Consider the following 19435-nt stretch of genomic DNA (forward strand, 5'->3'; position numbering starts at 1 on the left):
TCATTACATGTCATCTTTCAGATCATGGTTTGTGTTGAGATGGGAGGAATAGGAAGGCTGTGTTGTCCAAATCCTGAACGTAAATAATGAACATCTCTTCAGAAATGACCAGATGTTTCCAGGTAGAATTTTCAGAGAACAAACGTGAGGATGCAGCGTCATTCTCACATAACTGCGTGTGTTAGTAATTACGTATTGTTAATTGCTGCTACTACAGGAAAAGAAATGCTTTTATGACAAACAAACCTTTAAATAAACAAAGTTGCTGTGCCAAAGACAAACAAACCACCTCTCATTCTCAACTGTAATATGAAGCAGTATAACAGAGGAACATTGATGTTGCTGATATTTAAACTTCCTGCTGATTGTTTTATATATGTATTGGAGGAGTAGTGTAACAATTTCTTGATGTTGTTCTCTTTCACCGTGAAGAAAGTTTATACGAGAGCTAGCTGAAAGATGGGGGGAAAAGTAATTTAGGAATAAAAATGCTTTTTGTTTTAATTGCAATTTATCAGTTGAATTAATATAGAATATATTAATTGAGATATATTTTACTTTTGTTATAATTCAAATAAGTCAAGAGGGAAAGAAAAACCATCTTGGGATATACTTCTCAGCTTCTGAAAACAGACGTGAAGGAAATATGCCTAGTAGGCTAACAGTACATTATTGGAGCATCGTGTGTAAAATTTACATCAGTTGTGCTCATAAAAAGACTTCTTTATGGCTGTTAGAAATTTCAGGCAAAATAGGAAAATGAATAGCTTCACAAATCATCATCACTAACTCACAACTGCTGTGATGCTATTTGTTATGAAGAACATCACTTATCTACAACATTTTCAACAAGGCAGCAGACAAGGCAACATTGTGCTATGGAAAGGCTTTTTCAGCTTGAATATTTGGTTAACTTCTTTAAGTAAAGGCAGCTTTTTGCTTTGTTGCATCAGTTGTGGGAAGTCAGCTTGGAGACAGACGTTCAGTCTTGGAGGAATAGTAGTAATAAAAGTATTTTTTTTCTAGTTGTCTTTGCTTTTGTGTGCTCACCTTTGTTCTCTCATGGAATTTGCTCCTAACTGCCCGTGAATACTGTAAAACCAGGAACTTGAAAAAACAGGAAAACCCACTCTGACTTCTGCAGCAAAATTGTCACTGATACGGTTAGAAATTACAGTAATCTGAGCAGTTCCCTTAAAACCACACTGCACTGAAAATCTTGGTACTTGGTGAGGGGTTTATCTTTCAAGGAAATGAATAAAATAGCATCTGGTTCATCTGTTCTGTCAGCACAAGTCGATATGTTTGATATCATTGTTGTCTTAGGAATTTTAAAAATAAAACACCAAATAATATCAGTATTTTGTCCTACATAAATATAAGTTTTTGGGAAGGAATATGCCTAAAATAAGCTTTATTAGAAGGGACACTTTTTCCTGGTGTTTTAGATGATGTTTTACAACATTTTTTAACTGATTGAGAAAAATCTTTTAGAAAATTTCAAGATCAGTATTTTGCCATGTGTTATGCTGCAAGAGTATGAGGCATGTTTGTGGTCATTTGGTTTTTTAAACCATCAAGGGAATACACCAGATCTTTTTTTTTTTTTTTGCTTATTTTTCCAAGCAGTCAGTGTACAGAGTCCTGCTCTTACGGGTCCTTTGGTCTGTAACAGCTGAGTGCCTGTGGCTGCTGAGTTTTTGGAGCATAGTCATGTAATGGCTGCGTTGTGACTTGGGGTGAAGGGTGGTTTAGATGCAGCCTTGAAACAATTGGCTCTCATTTTGAAGCCTTAAGTCACGCTATAGAAGAAAAAGCTGTAAGTTTTTATTGGAGTCTCAAGTATCCAAAGATGTCAAATTCTGAGCTGACTGTGGAAGGGATTTGCACATAGGAGCTGATATTACAATAAAAGAAAGTGATGATATTTTCACTGCCATAGAATGAAATGATGTAATAACAAGGACAAAATTGATCATATAAATTATTGGACATATTGCATCTCAGTCTTTCATACATCAATGTGGAACACCTGCACCTTTCTTCTGTAGCCTTTAAATTATTTATGTTACTGTAGGTGAGTGTTCTTTCTGTTCGTATTTTGGAGTTCCATGCAGCATTTGGACAAAGATAAGAGGAAATGTATTCTTATTTGGAGGATGCTCTATGAAACCTGAGAAAGAATTAACTTACCATCTCTAGCTAACTGGATAGCTGGTGTGCCAAGTTACAGGTTTAACTACAGTTTGAGACAGCAGCACTTCTGATGTCTGTGGTCATGTTTGTTTTCCGTGCTGGTTAGAGCTTTTGGACCATGCAGATAAGTGGGAACATGTATCATATTGTGTGGTGTTTGCAGTGACGTTCCTACAGATGTTGTTTTCAGTGCTTTTGAGCAGTGTTTTAGCTTTGCATCGCTTTTCCCTACTTGCCGTTTCAGTTTGGAAAATATTTGAGAGCTCAATTTTAAAAATATTTCATAAAACAAGTTACTTGATGTTCATCTTACCTACAGATACAGGTCATATTTCCAAAATAAAGTAATACAGGGTTTGTAATTGATTGTACCTGCACTAGAATGGCACAAAGGGTGAGATGAATTTTTTGTGCTAATGAGCAAATAGAATATTCTTCCATGTCAGTATGAAAAGTAATTAGCTTCAGTGAGTACTGCCCTTTCAACAGAAGATGCTTGCGTGACGTTCGCTGTAGCCTGCAATTATATGGATGATGAAACAGGTACTTAACGCAACTAAAAATTACATGAAATAATGTGAAGCAGACACGTAAATGGATGTAAACACAGGTACCAAGACCAAAATTCAGGGTATTCTTCTGATTCATCATCTTTTCCAGCTGTGACATTTAAACCATCATAGTTGCTCTGTAACTTGGCTGAACAAAGGACAGTGGTAATTTTTTTCTTAGTTAGACATATGCCTTTACGAGGGTTTTTAGGCCACAAAATGTATCATTAGATTTGGAATGTAGATGTGTTCTAGCAAATTGCTGTGTTAGTATCCTGCCAGGCTAGTACAGCCATCTGTGGCACAGTCCAGAATGTCCTGTTATTGTCCACAACTGCAGACTAATTTGTATCAAGGTGTTCATCAAGTTCATTCCCAGTAATTTTTTATATAATCCCACCATGCATGAGTTATCTAAGCCCAGCATAAAGGCACTGCATTTCTGCTTGCTCTATAGCTGAGCTGTATGGTTTTACTGTGGAGCTAGAGTGCATGGCTTTCTGTTCTGGTTTAATCCTCATATTAGCAGCTGTCTTTAATGTAACCCCAGTATGCCCTATCTCTTCTCTGTTGTTTCCTTTATATTCTGCTTGGAAGAATATCTTGATTGGTGTGGGATGTGGGTTTGCATTTTTGTGGTGGTGGGCGCTGGGTTGTTTTTGTGAGCTGAACTTCCAAGTTTGTGGTTTTCAGTCTCAAGAATGTTAAGAATCTCTTGCAAATTTGTGTCTCTGCACAAAGGAATTTTCCTCTTAAGTTATTAAACGTGTAGGTGATGGTCTTTGTATTCTGTGGTTAAAGTGAAATGCCTATAAGTATGTGTATGTAGATAGTCCTCTTATGTTACAAAACACATTTCTAGATGTGCGTTTCTTTTATTCTGATTTAAATTAAGAAAGAGTTTGTGGCCCAGCACAGGCTCACCTTAGGTACATCTGCCATGTGGTTATGAAGTATGTAGGCTTGTCAGTTCTCTGAATTTTAGTTTAGAGTTCCTATTTCTGTTTCCTTGAATTGAGATGGGACGTTTTAATAGTACCCTATGAAATGTGCTAAGTCCATTGAAGATTGCAAGAATTATGAAGCAGAAATGCTGTATAATTCCATCTTTCTTCAGAGTTATCTTCCCCATTTGTTACTGCAGGAATGCTAGTCATTGTATTTGACTTGACTGATGGCTTTCTGTAGAAATGTCTTTAAATTATATGTTCAAATGTTCAATGCATGATACCAGACTGAAATAGATTTCAAAATACCCATGCTAAGATTGGTGTCTTGATTCTTTAAGTCCAACTTTTTGTTCTTTAGGTGCTGTTTGGTCTTAGGTGCCCAGCAATGTGTTCTGGATGGAAAGTTCTCCTGCTTCTAACACAGCTTTCTCAGCAGCTTCCTGGAACTGCATCTGTGGTCTGTGTTCCTGACCACCAGTGCTCTGCTGGGGCAGATCTCCAGGAAACTGATTTTGCTCGCTTCTCTCTAATTTGCCCTGGATGCAGTGCTGTGCTAAGGTTACTAATTGCAGTATTTGACATCTGGGGATGACGACACTCGTGGTGCAGCTCATCCTGTGTTCCTTTCATCAAACCTTGATACTGTAGCTGGTATTTCTGGAAATGCTGCCTTGTGTGGCTGACTTCCTTTGGACTTTAGGCAACAAGTTGACAGTGACAGGGTAGTGTCCAGGTTCTGGTTATTGCTACAAAAGATTTGATCATATAGAAATCTCAGTAACTTATCTTTGCACTTAATATATATACTATTTCTGACACAAAGTAGCAATATAGGTCTTCATGCTAAAAAGTATACAGAATACTGCCTTTTTCTCTGGTATATGAGAACGTTTTTGAACTAATGCGACTTTCTTCTGGATTCTTTCCTTCACACAAGTTTTGACTGACAAGGAAAACAGCAAGAAAACATTTTATTAAAGAAATAGTTAAACCTTTGTGGCTAGAAATGTTTTCCTTACATTCATGCTACTTCTGTTACGAAAGCTGGATCTACATATGGAGATAGTCTGTTCTTGGCATTTTGATCCAAGACTCAGTGATACAAATGTGAGCTTTTTTATTGACTTCAGTGGTCTCTGGACTCTTTTTTCTTTATTAACTTTTTTGTAGAGGAAGAAATGTTCCTTCCTTCCACAGTGGGTTTGGCAGGGTCACCTTGCTGGAGAACAGGCCCTTCTGCTGAACAGCTGTGGATGTAATTAGAAGAAGCTGTGTGGGGCTACATAAAAGTGCTTTCTTCCACTCTGGAGAAAGTGGGAGTTGCTGCATAGTGGCTTCAGTCGTCATTGGTGTTTCAATCCATCTGTCTGGGATTCTTGTTCTTGGCTCTGGGAAGAGGATATTGTTTAGAATTTCTTTGTTGGGTCTTAGTTATGCATGCAGAAATGCGCTAGAAGAAGAACAGTTTTTTTTCCAAACATGATTTTAAGTATATTAAATTTCTTGAGAACATGAATGAACCTAGTTTACCACTAAAAGCTTCTCCAGACTAAGATCTGTGGATAATCCTAATCTTGGAGTTACCCATTAATCTACTATTTTATTCTTGTTATTTTAACATTGGATTAATTCTACAGATGAGTGTAACTTTGCACTTTGTTGGGACTGTCTCAAAAATGCTCTCAATCTTTTCCTGATGTCTGACTACATAAATAAGTATTTTCTAGTAGTTTTGTGGAAAGCATAAATCTCCTTTTGTCTTGTTGGCCAAAATCCCAGTGATGTCCTTACAGTCCTAAGACTGGTTTGCATCTCTTCTATATTTTTTTTCTATTGAGAGTCTGTACCTTGCATTTAAAAAAAAAAAACAAAAAAAAAAAACAAAAGCACAAGTATCTATATAGGTATATATAGGTATAGATCACATAGGTATCTCTATACTTGTTACATGTATAGTAACTACACAAACATTCCCTGCTGTTCCTGCTGTTGTCAGTGTGCAGCAGCATACAAAACAACTTTCTCTTTGATATTCAATCTTCCTGATGCTTTTGGAAGCTCTTGAAAATCCTGCTGCCTTACCTAAAACTGAGGCCATTACCTCAGAGAGCAGGAGATTTGAGGCAGTATTTCTGTGGTAGGTACAAAAGGTAGAATGAAAACTCTACATGGTGATTCTTATTTTTCTTCCTTATACCACATTTAATGCAGAGGAGAAAAATGAACACTTCAGACATCTTATGGCTTTTTATTATTATTATACTGACAGGATGTCATGTTTCAAGTTGTACTTAGATCTGATTTCGTTTAGAGAATAATGTGTAGGTGAACAGTAACCAAATGGCCTCTTGCACTGTCAGCTGGCCCATTGGGTTTGGCTTTGCTGCTAGAGGCAGCTGCTGCACACCTTGATCAACACCTCCAGAGTTTGTGGGAAATCTGTGTGCTCTCTTGTGGAGTGGTCTGGTTGCTTTGTGTTTGCAGTGTGTGTGGTTGGAGGTTCACATTCACGTATCATTCAACGGATAAATGTTCTTCTGAATAACTAGAAATTGTGATATGGGCTATTCCTTGTCCAGTACAGTAGTGTCCATTGACATGTATTCAGGGAAAATAATTAGCCTGCACTAACTGTGCTTCCTATAAACCTTGCAGTTCCTCAGCAAGTTCTTCCTTTCTTGCACAAATCTCAGTCACAGGAAAACAAAGATAAGGCAGATATAGTGATCCTTAAGCCTTGTGGAAGCATATATTAAGGTGTCAGAGTCATAGACTACCCTGATTCAGAAGGGACCCACAAGGATCCTCAAGTCCAACCCTGGTTCCGCACAGGACCACCCAAACCCTATCTCTGAGAGCAATACAGATTTAGTTAGACTAGTTGCACTTACAGTCATTCTGTTCTATTTTTGGTCCTATAACTGTAAACTTCAGCAACAAAAAAAACTCTCAGAGTAAGAGTATTCTCCTTATGCACAGAAGACAATTCTCATTCACAGTAAAATTAATTTTGAAATATGGTATGCAAGGGTTTAGTGCTGTGCTCTAATTTCTGTGCTATATCCTTTGTTTTGTCTCTCTGCTGTTACTGTGATTTTTTTAAATACTATAAATGCAGTCTTGAAGCCCATTAGTCTTGAAGTTTTTTGCTGATGTGTCAAAAAAAGATTACATTCTCTTGTGCAGTTGTGGCCTAATTACCATTTCTGAACAACGTGGCCTATAAATATTTTGGTTAGGTAAAGTTACTTCATTAATATTTCTGTTGTAATTAAAAGGGGTGGCAGAACTATTTTGGGTAATGGGGTAATTTAGGTATATGCAGTTATATATTTATGTTCCTATTTTAAAACTCACTGAAACATCTTCACTCATCAGCGTGTTGTTTGATGTACAAAAATATCTTCTCAGGAAGGTTTTGAAATACGTTGCTCTTCTTATTTTGGTGTCAGCAGATAAAGGAGTGTTTTGCATCCTTGTTATAAAATCTTGTTCTGTTTCTAGTGGTTATTGGAGCTCTTTATATTTAATGAATTGAGCGGATACTGGGGCACTCTGCCAGAACTTGTCTTAATTTGCAAATGGTATCTGCTTTCTAAAGTAAAACCTGGCCACAGGTGCTACATAGAAAAATCCACAACTTCATGAGACTCCTTGGTATTTCATGGACAGTGGCATGATGGAAGATACTTTTTTTTTAATTGAAATGTTTTCATGATGATTTAAAAAAAAAAAACAAAAATCAGCATTACGGTGCTGTTTTGATGCTGTACAGTACAGCAATTTGAAGGATTTACAGTCATGACTGTATTACTCTTCATATGTCAAAAGTCATAATTTAAGACTGATCAGTCTTAACTTACTGATTATTTTCTATTTAACCCAGGTGTAACATAGCAATTAAAAAAAGAACCAAGAATTGCAATGATTGATCTTTATGAAACTTTCATGCACTGACATAAACATCACTACTGAGAATACTGTAACAAATTCAGTGTTTAGTGGTTTACTTGCAGATAAAATAGTATTCCAGTATGTTTCACAATATGAGGCATTCACAAATGTTGGTGTTAAAAGATTTGTTGGGCATTCTTGGGCCTTTTTTCCCCTTTGTACTATTGTGGAAGGGTCTGATGTCTGCTTACCATTTTGCTTCCTGCTTTTCAATGTGGAGTTATGGGGCTTTTTCACTTCAGGAAGAATGTTCATTGGGTGATGGAACATTTCAAGATCATGTCTCTCAGTTTGTGCTCATAGGATACAGTTAAACAACGGTGTTTTTGTTTCCAAACACACATTCTATGTATAAGGAAGTAAAATGAGGGAAAATAAATATAGTGAATGAACATTCAAAAAAAAAAAAAAAGCTGAATCTTTTTAATTAATGAAACCCATTCTGCTCATGCTGCACGTCAAGTGCACTGATTTGTTGTAGACAATGGGATTACTCTTGGATTTAAAGTGAAAAACAGAACTAACCAGTGATGGGACCTGTGCTAAGCTGTAGGGTTTCCAGTGCACATCAGGTTTATGTAGTACTCTGATCATTATCTTCTAATTCCCATCTGCACTTGCTGCCACACATGTATATTCATAATTGTCACAGCATTAAGATAGCCATTGAAATGCATTCAAAATGAGATAACAGTAGTTCCTCACTTAAATTTGATGAATTTCCTAGCATGGCATGCTGTTTTGCTATGGAGAATAATGCATCTACATGGGGTAAGTGATGGTAAGTTCCAGGGAGTTCATGTCACATTTGTCAAACAATGAAGTACCCTTTCCAGACACACAAACAGCTTAAATTTATTTTCGGGTTTGTCTCTGGTAGTTAAAACAGAGGGACAAACTGAAGATAAAATACTAAAATACACATTAATTTTGTGTATTAATGGATTTAAAAAATACTTTCACACAATGCTTCTCGTTTCCTAAATGCTGATGCTGTTGTTGCTGCATGCCAGTGTTTGGGCAGCTATTGTTATCTCTGGATACATTTTCCCACAGCTTCCCTACTTGGCAAGTGCAAAAGAAATTCTGACCACGTGTTGGTATTTTTCACAAAATGCTGCATTAGGTGAGTGCTCTACAAATTAAAATGCTCTGCTAAATGAATAAGAAATTAGAAGAACCCCTTTGTAAATTGGACTTTCTGTTAAAACCCAGTGTAAACAGGTCTCACCTGCTCACTCCAAACTGCAATTAAAAATCTATTTTGAAAATGAGCGTGATAGCGTACTTGCCTTTGGTTTTCAGCACTTGTACTGATATGAGATCCTGAGGTGGAGGTTTAAGAAATACCAGCTATCACAAAGACTTTTGCATTATCTTTAAGGCTAATTAGTTTATCCTGAACACTCTTCATTAGCTCAGAGAATGTTTTTGTTTCCCAAGGCCCATTGGTTGAGGCTGTGTGCAACCACAACCTTTTAATCTTCTCTTTGCTCTGTAACTTAATGTGAATTTGGAGCAGTTGCTTTGCTTTGTTTTCCATTGCGTGCATTGTTTTCTCTTGTGATGCCAGAGCAGAGAACCTTCCTTCAGTCTTGGTGAGATATTTCCGTTCACTTTAACTTACAGTTCTCTCTAGCTGACGTGCCAACTTTAGTTTATTTCCAAAACTGCTTGCTGCCAACTGAATATGGAGCCGTTTGTGCATCTGGTATGGGTCAGCATGTTGGACTGCTATTATATATCAAATACAGAAGCTTGTTTTGCCAGAAGTAGCTAGTGAGGATGTCTAAATATTTTAACAATCTGGAGTTTACTGTATGAAGTAGAGATTGTGAAAAATGCGTACTCCCAAGTTAATACACACTAGACTTCTGGGTGTGGGAATGTTCTTGCTGTTATTTTCCATTTCAGAGTTTTAAGAGGATTTGTTGGAAATGGATAGTCCTGAAGCCATTGGAATTGAAAACATTCAATGCCTTGCTTCCTTTGTGTTGTGATGTTTTGGATTACAGGGTATATGTGCATTTTTTTCAAATTACAGAACAAAATAACAATTGTTTTTCATTGTCTTTTAGGTTTTGGTGGAGAAACATACAATAATGAGCGGCGACCCTACGGTTTTTGGTTCCCCCCTGAGCACCATTCAGAAGAGGAAATGCGAAGGCAGAGGCTTCGTAGATTTTGGAGACAATGACAGTGGTAGGCGTTGATGTAAACTGTGAAGTGATATTCAGAATTAACAAAATATTTGCAATTTTATTTATTTGGGTTTCTTTTTTCTTTTTTACTACTATTTGCAAAACTGCAGAAGATTTTGTGCGCTTAGGCTCAAAAATTGGATAAAAATGAGTTGGGAATTAAAATGTGATCTTTGTCATTCCATTTTGATGCATCTTAAAGATGAGAGAGAACTGTTTTTTACCAAACTTTTTTTCCCTGAAGTTCTGTGTAGCCTGGCTCTTTGACTGCTAGTATTCTCAGACAACAGGTTTTCTTCATCCATTACAAAGGAAAAAAAACACAAAAAACAATAAACCCTTTTAAAACGTAATTTTAAAACTATGCAATTCTTTTTTTTACTTATTTTTGGTATGAGATGAACAACTCTTCTGGGATTGGGATGTCAATTGTCACTTGAAAAGACTGCCATGAGGACAACGGCTGGATCGCACGAGTCTAGGCTTGGACTTTTCATGGAAAGGAAGATGCATAAGCCATACAAGGAATAGATTTAGTTGTTAACTTATACTTTTTTAGAAATACCTGTCTTCCTTTTTAAGAGGATTTGGAAATTATATTGAATTATATTGTGCATAAGCTGTTTATAGAGCTATAGAAATTCAGCTGTTCAACTCTATATGTATCTCATTTGAGGTCCAGTCAGCAGAGGTAATAGTTTGCAGACTGGTGGAGGTCTTGCCTTAATACAGTGAACTTGGAATTCTTCATTTTCTATAACGCGTTCCTGGACTCAATTCCGGAATAGCTGACAGCAGAGCTGGGAGCTTGGCTGTCCCTGTGCACAGGTCATCTATTCACTGCCCTGCTGGTGGCATATCTGTCTGTTCAGAGATGTTAACTAACAAACCTAATGCTTTTTTTGAGGATCGTTCTGAAAAACCATTCATTGCCTAGACTTATTTTTCTTGTTTATGGGAAAAAAATCTTCTGAAAGATACTCCTATAACTATTTTAGACCTGAAGAGATGTGACTGAACAAAAATGATTTAATTTTTGTCTTTTGGCACAGAATTGTTTGCAACTCTTTAGCACTCACTTAACGTGGTGCTAGGATGAGCAGTTTAATGATTTCTTTTCAGAGAGATGATCACCAACCTGTGTTACATGAAGTCTGTCTCTATGAAGTTACAGATCGAGTGTAAAAGAGGGAAAAAAAATTACGTGGTTTAAATAGAATTGATTATGTGGTTTAAATAGAGTATACCTCCTGCTATTAATGTATGTTGGGGAAGTTTATATTTGCTGCAAAACACGTAAGCTGTTCTCCCACTAATGTGCCATTCTCTTTCACCTTCCTACCTATTCCTGGTTGTACGCCCAGCAGCTGCACACTGTTATACTGGATATAAGGTTCAAGGGTCTGAGATCCCAAAGGCATGAATGAACTTTGGATGTAATTGTTTAGGTGATATAAAAACGCTGTTGATATTATGCACAGTGTTTTCTGTCAGATTCTAAAACAAAGGATAAGTAATGGTGAATTATTGTGTTCTTTGTCTTGGTTTTTTTCCTGATGTGTGTGCCTTGGTTGTTTTTCAGTATATTCAGTAGCTGCAGAATAAAAAAGCAGATACTCATACCTTACTGTAGGCTAACTTTCTGATATTTAGTTAAATATCAAAAAAAATGCATAGTTTGCACATTTTGCTCAGTGTGTAATGATGTGTAAAGGAGGAAGTAGGAGAACTGTTTCCTCAGACAAAATGTAACACACTGGTCAAATGCTTGTGCAATTTACTGTCTATTATTTTAATTAAAAGCACTGCACTTCAGTAGTTAGTTGGAAGAAGTAAAGCAAAAACCAAGATGAAGAATGTGATTACAACCACGTGAGTAACACAGGACGTTCCTCATGCTTACATTTTGTTGAATGTTTGCCATTAAATTCTTAAGAAAACCTCTCAGTACTAATAGCTGTTCAGCTGTTTTCATTTTTTGTGTAAAAAAATTGAAATAAAGTTTGTTTATATTTCATGGTGTCTGTTTCTCATTATATTAATTAAAGCATATATTTCAAATAGAGCTGCCATAATACTGTTAGAAGTGAAGAATGGTGATACTGAGGGGGCAGATTAATTGTGTTGGGACTATTCCTGCTTCTTTTGAACTTAGTGAAAGTTTGGGGATTGGATTACTGGAAAGTTCCCATATTAACAGTGTTTTGGAAACTTTTAGAGTGATTCCCTAGCAGGGACTTACATCCACTGAGGCTGGTAGATGAAAGTCACAGGTGAATTCCTAACATTCACGTGTACTGCTGTCTCTTCAAGGGCTGAAATTCAGGACAGCGTATGCGAATGGATAATTCTACACTGATTATTTTTTGTTCAGTGGCTGACAATTTCTACATAAGATTAGGATTTAAAAGAAAAGAACAGTTCTGATTAAAAAAAAAACAACGAAAACCCCACAAGCACACAGCAACAACAAACAACACAAAGCACCAACACTTTTGACACCTAAAGTTTGTTTCCTTTGTTTCAGATGCTGTGTTTTCTTGTAAATATTTCACGCTTTTTCCAACCTCAGTCATCAGCTACCATGTAAGAAATCTTACACCATTAATCAATCCCAATCAGCAGGCTTGTTAACAGGCCTCTTCTTGAAACCTAATAATTCAGTGACCTAGCATCTTACTGCTTATAAATATGGGTATATTTCAGTCCCAAATTAAGATGTGATTAAAAAGCAGTGTTTAACTTAAAGTTTTTTTTTCCCCCCGCTTCTGTTTTGTCTTTAAGCAAAGGCAAAGCATATATTTGTGTGAGTTGTTTTTTCCAAGCAGCACTGCTTCTCCTCAGGGTGAAAGTGCCCTAAAATACGCTGTCAAAATGGTACATCACCACAGCAGGAGAGATTGTTCTAGAGTGTCACTGCTGATACTGTTCTCAATACAGGCTGCAAATTAGGTCAAAATCTACCTTGCTTCCCTTCTGTTGTTGTCACCTTAAATCAGGTAAGTGGATGTTAATGATTTTCAGCTTTCAGTTGTAGCAGAACTGTTTATAAAGGAAACGTACTCTTCCTAAAGGGTATAAATCTTGTATCTCATGTAAGTTAGCTCAGAGGTGAGAAAGTTGAGAATGGGAACTTTCAGTAACATTTCATCTAGTGTGGGTATTTTTATTTATATTCACCTGTGTCATCTGAAGATTAGAGCAATAGGGGTTAGTAAGACACAAGATTGAGATACTGCTAACAGTCTTCTGCTGTATGAGAACAGAGTTAAGTTCATGTCTTTTGTTTGTTTTTACAAGAAGAAATTGTGTAATGTGCAGCAAATGAATGTGAGTGAAGGCTTTCTAACTAGTGGAGCTTTGTAATAAGCTAACGTATATTCTGCAGTCACCTTCTGTAGTTTTTATGGGGCAGGTTAGACAAATATCTGAGTTTAACATTTACTGTTTACTTGCTCTTGCGTTATTGGAGGATGTTTGATTAAGTCCGTCACCAAAGCATTCATTACAAAGATCGTTTCAGAGGCGTTGATGGGAAGACCAGCAATTTGTCTTTTCCCTCTGTATGTAGTGATCTAAGGAATGGTTCCTAAATCTGTACAATTTTAATGAGTGTGGGGTGACCTTTTTTGCTGATTCCTTAAAACCAGTTCCAGTGTATACATCCAGCATCTGAGAACGCTGTTATGTTCTTTTGTCTGATCAACAGGTGGACCGAGTGCAACTCATCTGGTTTTGGTAAAATTTTGTTCATTTGCATTGGAGCAAATTGTAATTCAGCAGTGTCTGACAGTCTTTGAAACACACGGTGTGCAGAGGTCGGACTTCCCACTGCCAACTCTGCCTGGAGTTTTGAAGAACTGAAGTCAGAGTGGCTGTTGTGGAAAAATGGCTTGAGTATCTGAAACAGTGATATTTGTTGTAACTGCATGGAAGACTAAATTCTGTAGAAGATCTTGATTTTTTTTTTTTTTTTTTTGTAGCAAAGTTTTATTTTACCAAGCTGAACACGATGTAGTTTTGGGGCTTGAATACTTTATTCTAAATCTTTCTGTAAATGATGAGGTGGTAGTGCATGGTGGTGGTTCTCTGCTTGGCATCCCTAACCAGAGGAGTTGATTTGTGTCAGGCTGTGTATGTTTCTTTAGAAATCAGTATTAATTTTTCTTTTGCATCGTCTTTTGCTTCACTTATAGCTGTGGAAAACAAAGCATTTAACAGACTTGTTTCCTACTGAGAAGCAGCCAAGCACTGTGCTGGTTGAAAAGGTGAGATTTGCTCAGAGGTGTTCTTAGATGCTGAAGGCTGTCTACATTGTGCTAGGGAACCATGTGTTTATATAAATTCCAGAGTGATGTGGAGCTGTTTTTCCATTTAACACTTACAGAATTTCACCTCTAATTGAACTTCCAATACCTTTTGGACCCTCTAGATGAAGTGGATAGAAAGGTACAAACACAGCAATATCTGTTTGAACGTTGTGGACAGGATTCCCCTGCTTTGCTTGTTTTCCAGCTGGTTGTGGTGGGCAGAACTTCAAACATTTACTTTTTTAAAATGCTGATTTTTGAAATAGTATCCAGCCATGAAATAGATGCTCATTCTGGGGAAGTAATTCCCTTACTTGCTGAAGTTTTTACCAAAACAATTGTGTAACAGTTTTTATCATTTCAGAGGCAAGGCAGATCCTTTCCTGACTGTTCTTCACAACTGATTTTTGAGTAATCCTTTTTCTTGCAAACAGCTGTTCCCCGTTACTTTTAATTGACCCATCTTCCCTGTGATTTTGAATGATTTTTTTTTTCTTTCTTGCCCAGACAGCTGATTCCAGAGGGCATGTAAAGCACTAAACAGAAGTCCTCATTTGCAGCCTTTCTTTAAAGTGTGGCAGACTAAATTCAATTAAAAGTTATTTTGGGATTGCTTGTGCAAGATCTTACAAGACCAGGCTTCAGTCTGTAGAGTGATCTCATTTACAGCAGTCTGCATGGAACTCCAGAAAGAAAACTGCCCGAATGGACTTGGTTTGTTTCCTGAATTTGGATACTGGCAGTACTTACAGAATTGATGAGGGTTAATGATACAGTCTCATGCTAGATTGCTTGCAATCATAGTAAACCGACTATGTTCAGCTGTATGTTGAAGTGGAAAGTGATGGAATCAGATCAACTCTGTTTTCCCCTCAATTACTCAAGTACTTGTGTACCTTAATGCTGTTTTCAAAATAAGATAGAAGTGTAGACTACCAGATTTTTTTGACTGTTTTAATACTTGTTGTTGTTTCACTGGTGCTTACAATACAGCCAAAGGAAGAAAGAGTTGTTTTGGTTAAGAGTTTATCTGGAAAAATTCCTGGAAGGCTTTTGCCTGAATTTGTTGCATGTTATAAATGTGGTTCTGGGAATAACTCTCTAAGTTGTTTTCTGATCTGGAAATACTCTACTGTTGCTCCATTCCCTCTCACTGATAGCCTGATGAAGCTCTATCTGCTGTTGCTGCCCTGTGCCAGTAAGTTCTCAGTGAGTTTTTCAGGAAGAACAGCTGTGCTGTCACTGCTTGCTCAGGCTCACATCAGTCATGTGCCTAGGAACAAGTTCCATATAGGCAACTTCGTTGGCACTTCCACACATCCATAGTTGAACTACTGAATGCAATAGGACATTTGTATTCCCCAAGGGCTGGGGCTTCCATCCAGATGGAATCCTGAATGGCTGTAATGCCAACAACCAGAAAGCCCAGCCAGCAGAATACTTCGGTGTTGCTATTAATATCTTCCTTCCGCGTAGGAAAATCTTTGCTGCTTTGTGGGGCATACACAAAATTCAGACTTCTTGAATGCAATGGTGCTTGGGCCATAAGGACTAGCACAGGGATATTGCCTTAAAACTGTTCTAACGCTTAAGAATTATTTCAGCTATACCTTTTTACATTTAATTTCGTAATTAGATCCCATATGAATAATTTACCTAATTATTTTTTGTGTACACTCACTGGACAAATGATTGCAGAATTAGAGTACATCTGCTTTGTAATTTAGTATGTCTTATTTGCTTAATAATATTAAGCGCTTCATCTGCAACTTCATTTTGAATTAAATCTGATATTTGACAAATGCCTCTGTCAGCTAAATGCAAGACAGAAACCTACGTAGCTATTAGACATTCAAAGCTATCAGTGGTAGATTAAATGTACATCTCCAATGCTTTCATAGGAAACAGATGTAGCTGACAGGTGCAAAAACTTTGTTTCAAAATAGTAGAATGCAATTGTTTTAGATCATTTAAAATTGAACATGACCAAAACAGTAGAGTACCTTGAAATGGCTGATTTAGATGCTGGGTGCTGTCCTTGTGCTATAATGGCCTCATGCAGTAGTACAGGCTGGGAGGGGAGAGGAGAGGCTAAAAAGTCACCAGCAGAATAGGTCCCAGGGGTGCTGGTCACAGCCAGCTGAACAGGAGCTGCAGTGTGCCCAGGTGGGCAAGGAGGCCAACAGCATATGGCCTGCATCAGGGAGTGGTCAGCAGGAGCAGTGAGGGGATTGTTCTCTTGTATGCAGTGGTGGTGAGACTGTACCTTAAGTGCTGCATTCAGTTTGACCTCTCAGCACAAGAAAGTTATTGAGCTGCTGGAACACGTTCAGAGAAGAGCAACAAAGCTGGTGAAGAAACTAGAAAATGACACATGAGGGAGTGGGTGAGGGAACTGGGCTGTGTGGGCTGGAGAAGAGAAATTCTTCCAGATGTCCGGTGGTAAGGCAATGGAAGGGACGGCCCAGGGCAGTGGTGGAATTGCCCCAGATATTTTTAAGAGATGTGTGGATGTGGTGCTAAGGGACATGGTTTTAGTGGTGAGCTTTTAGTGTTAGGTTGATGGTTGGATTTCATGTTAAGGGTTTTTTTTCCAAACTAAATAATTCTATGATTGTAGATTATCGTTTTTTGATCCTTACAGATGTTTTTAAGACTTTTCTGCATACTTGCTTCAAGTTGGATGAACAGCAGTCCAACTCCCTTTCCTTCCATCTTATGTTTTCATCAAAGACAAAGTTTTCAGTGGTGTACTATATAAGGATTTCTTCATTATTTTACCTAAATGCAGATATTACCACAAGCCACACTGTAAATACTCGTAACAAAATGCCAGAGAGTGTCTAACCTGAAAAGAAGCTGCACGTGTGTAACAGAGAAGGTGGTGAATGCTGTCTTGTGAGACCTAAATGTGGAATCCTCTAAGTCCAAGAAGGAAATAGGGACCTCACTGAGAAAAACAAATAGGGTATTCAGCTACTACTGAACATAAGCTGAAACTGATTTGGTGTGGTTTTAGATTAGGCCTTGGAAATCCAGGCTGCACACCTCAAAGGGGAGGTGAGACATGGTGCTCCCCTTTACGTGCTGCTTTCCTCTCACCACAACAAATGCTGAGGTTCCTCAACACCTTGGAGGGTCACAACCCCACTCCTTACTTCACAACCAGAAAGCTGGTATTGTGCATGTGGGATGCTCTCTGAAGCAGGAAAAAATTAAATTTGAAAAATCAGTCCCTTCTCAAAAAAAAAAAAAAAAAAGATATGTTATATTTGAAAGGAAGAACATGCAGCTATGGTCACTGAGCAGTGAACTGAGGGTTCTGTGCCAGTGAGAAGATAGGATTCCAAAGGGAAATGTGTCCCATGACAGGTGGCTACAGGGATGTGTCCCAAGTAGGCTCTGTTTCCTGGGTGAGAGTGTAGGAGCCAACCATGTCAGCACAGCAGATCAGTATGGCTTGGTGGTTTTGTCAGAAAGCAATCTGATGTTTTTACACTTGAGTGGAGTTACTCTGACTGCTTTATTTTCCCTTGGCTGAGGCTGGACTGTGTTTTTCCTGCTTTTTGGCTTTGTGCATCCACATTGGAAGCTGGCTGATCAGATGATTGCGGTGGCTTTAGAGGGAGTTCTCCTTTAATTGTTGGGTCTTTTGGATTTGCATCTCAGTCTGAAAATCCTTCTGCTTGTGTTCTCTTAGTGAACACACTGAAATTAAAAGTGCTGGAAAAATGTTTTATTCTTCCCTAGTAAGTGGTAAAAGGAGCATTTTTGGTCCTTCTGGACAAGATGAATTCTCCATGTGCCATCAGTGGCTTTTCAGTAGTTTCATCAACATTTAAATGTGCTGAATGAAAAAGGAATAGGTCCTTTTTTTTTTCCAGAAAGTGACTTGTGCTTAAGCTTATAAAATTTTTCATTATCAATGCTTTCAGTAATAAAAAGTGTATCTAGATAGAGTCATTCTATAATACTCTGAAAGGTGATGAATTTTCCTGTGGTGTATTTCCAAAAATAATAATTTTAAAAAAGCCTCCCCCCAAAACGATAGTTAATAACATTTTACAAATGCTTCTTATATTCCTCACTTAGGTTCATCAGCATGCTACGATTTCTTTTCAATTAGCATTAAAAACTGCTTTGTTGTCTCCTGCTACTTGGATTAAAGCTTAATAATTTTACTTACTTCTTCTCATGAAATTCATCACTAATATAAATATAGCTTTTTAAGGCTTCATTATCTCATCTAATTTTATTTTCTTGCAAATCCATTTGACAACAGATTATGTAACTTATTGTTACTTATGAAATCTCAATTAAGTTCTTTCACAGTTTTGTTAGGTACTGCAGCAGTAAGACTTTGATCTTTGTTGCTTTTATTATGTGTAATCATGTGGTTTTAACAATTACATTTTCCCCTTCCCTCAGAAACAGCATGGGAAAGTTTCTTTTAGCTTGGGAAATTCAGCTGTAGGACTTCAAGACATTTGACTCTTTGCATATCTGTACCTATGTACTTTTTAAGAGACAGTTCTTTATAATATGCCATATTCTAAATGCCACTTTTAACAGGAAATCTACTGTCTTGCATAATCATGCACTGTATTCTTGGTATTCCAGACTGAATTCAACCCTGCATGTTCAGCTTGTTACCTGTATGTTATGGTAGCAGACTCCAGTAGTTTATACTGGATTTTACTACCTGTAGATATGTGCACATGGGTGGATGAAACTGAATAGATGCATCTTTCCATCTTATATATCCACTCAAGCAAAAAGAGTTACACATTTTAAAACATATTTACACATTAAATACTATTTAAGTCTTTAGCATGTTTTTTGTTTTACTCTAGCTATTAATTTGTTTCACTTGTTAATCATGCTTCAGGCATACCTGACATCTACTGATTTTTTTCCTCTGCTCTTGTCCTTCTTTAAGAGTTCCTGACAAAGGAGCTGATGCAAACTGCAAGTCAGGCATCACTGTTGTTAGCCAGAAGCTGTATTCATTAGCAAAAAACTGACAAGTTCCCCGCTGACCCTGGCATTCAATGAATGGTGCTGATCTGAAGTCTTCTAAGCAGCTTCCTGGTGACATAAGGGACTGCCCACCTCCCTGATCACCAGATCCAGTGTGCTGGAAGGAACAATGAAAAAACTTGTTAACTGTGTGTGAAAAACATGTAAGTGAAGTTAATTTTTCTTTTCCTTTAACTGCTTTCAATTTTTTTGTCAGTCACCTTCCACTGTTGGATAAAATCTCTAATCTCTCA

General features: G+C 37.5%; 2 protein-coding genes across 7 annotated transcripts in view; one reads left to right on the forward strand and one right to left on the reverse strand.

Moving 5' to 3' along the window:
• The window catches only part of RHBDD1 (rhomboid domain containing 1), a 30614-nt gene extending 18758 nt beyond the window's left edge, over positions 1 to 11856 (forward strand). For 2 of the 6 annotated variants that reach the window (XM_090147277.1, XM_090147279.1), the window contains 2 exons: positions 9730 to 9853; positions 10251 to 11856. In XM_090147277.1, the coding sequence (XP_090003403.1) occupies positions 9730 to 9848 (119 nt within the window). In that variant the 3' untranslated portion in view covers positions 9849 to 9853; positions 10251 to 11856. Of the gene's footprint in view, positions 1 to 21; positions 8753 to 9729; positions 9854 to 10241 lie in introns of those variants that run through there. The other 4 variants (XM_031596356.2, XM_090147275.1, XM_090147276.1 and 1 more) reach the window with 3 other exon arrangements.
• Positions 11857 to 17410: 5554 nt separating this feature from the next.
• COL4A4 (collagen type IV alpha 4 chain) overlaps positions 17411 to 19435 on the reverse strand; it is a 63941-nt gene continuing 61916 nt past the window's right edge. Inside the window, exon 47 of the mRNA XM_031596353.2 lies at positions 17411 to 19299. Within this exon, the coding sequence (XP_031452213.2) occupies positions 19036 to 19299 (264 nt within the window). The 3' untranslated portion in view covers positions 17411 to 19035. The remainder of the gene's footprint in view (positions 19300 to 19435) is intronic.

Source organism: Phasianus colchicus, chromosome 10, assembly GCF_987193195.1.
Source record: "Phasianus colchicus chromosome 10, bPhaCol1.hap1.1, whole genome shotgun sequence".
NCBI classification, from domain to species: domain Eukaryota; kingdom Metazoa; phylum Chordata; class Aves; order Galliformes; family Phasianidae; genus Phasianus; species Phasianus colchicus.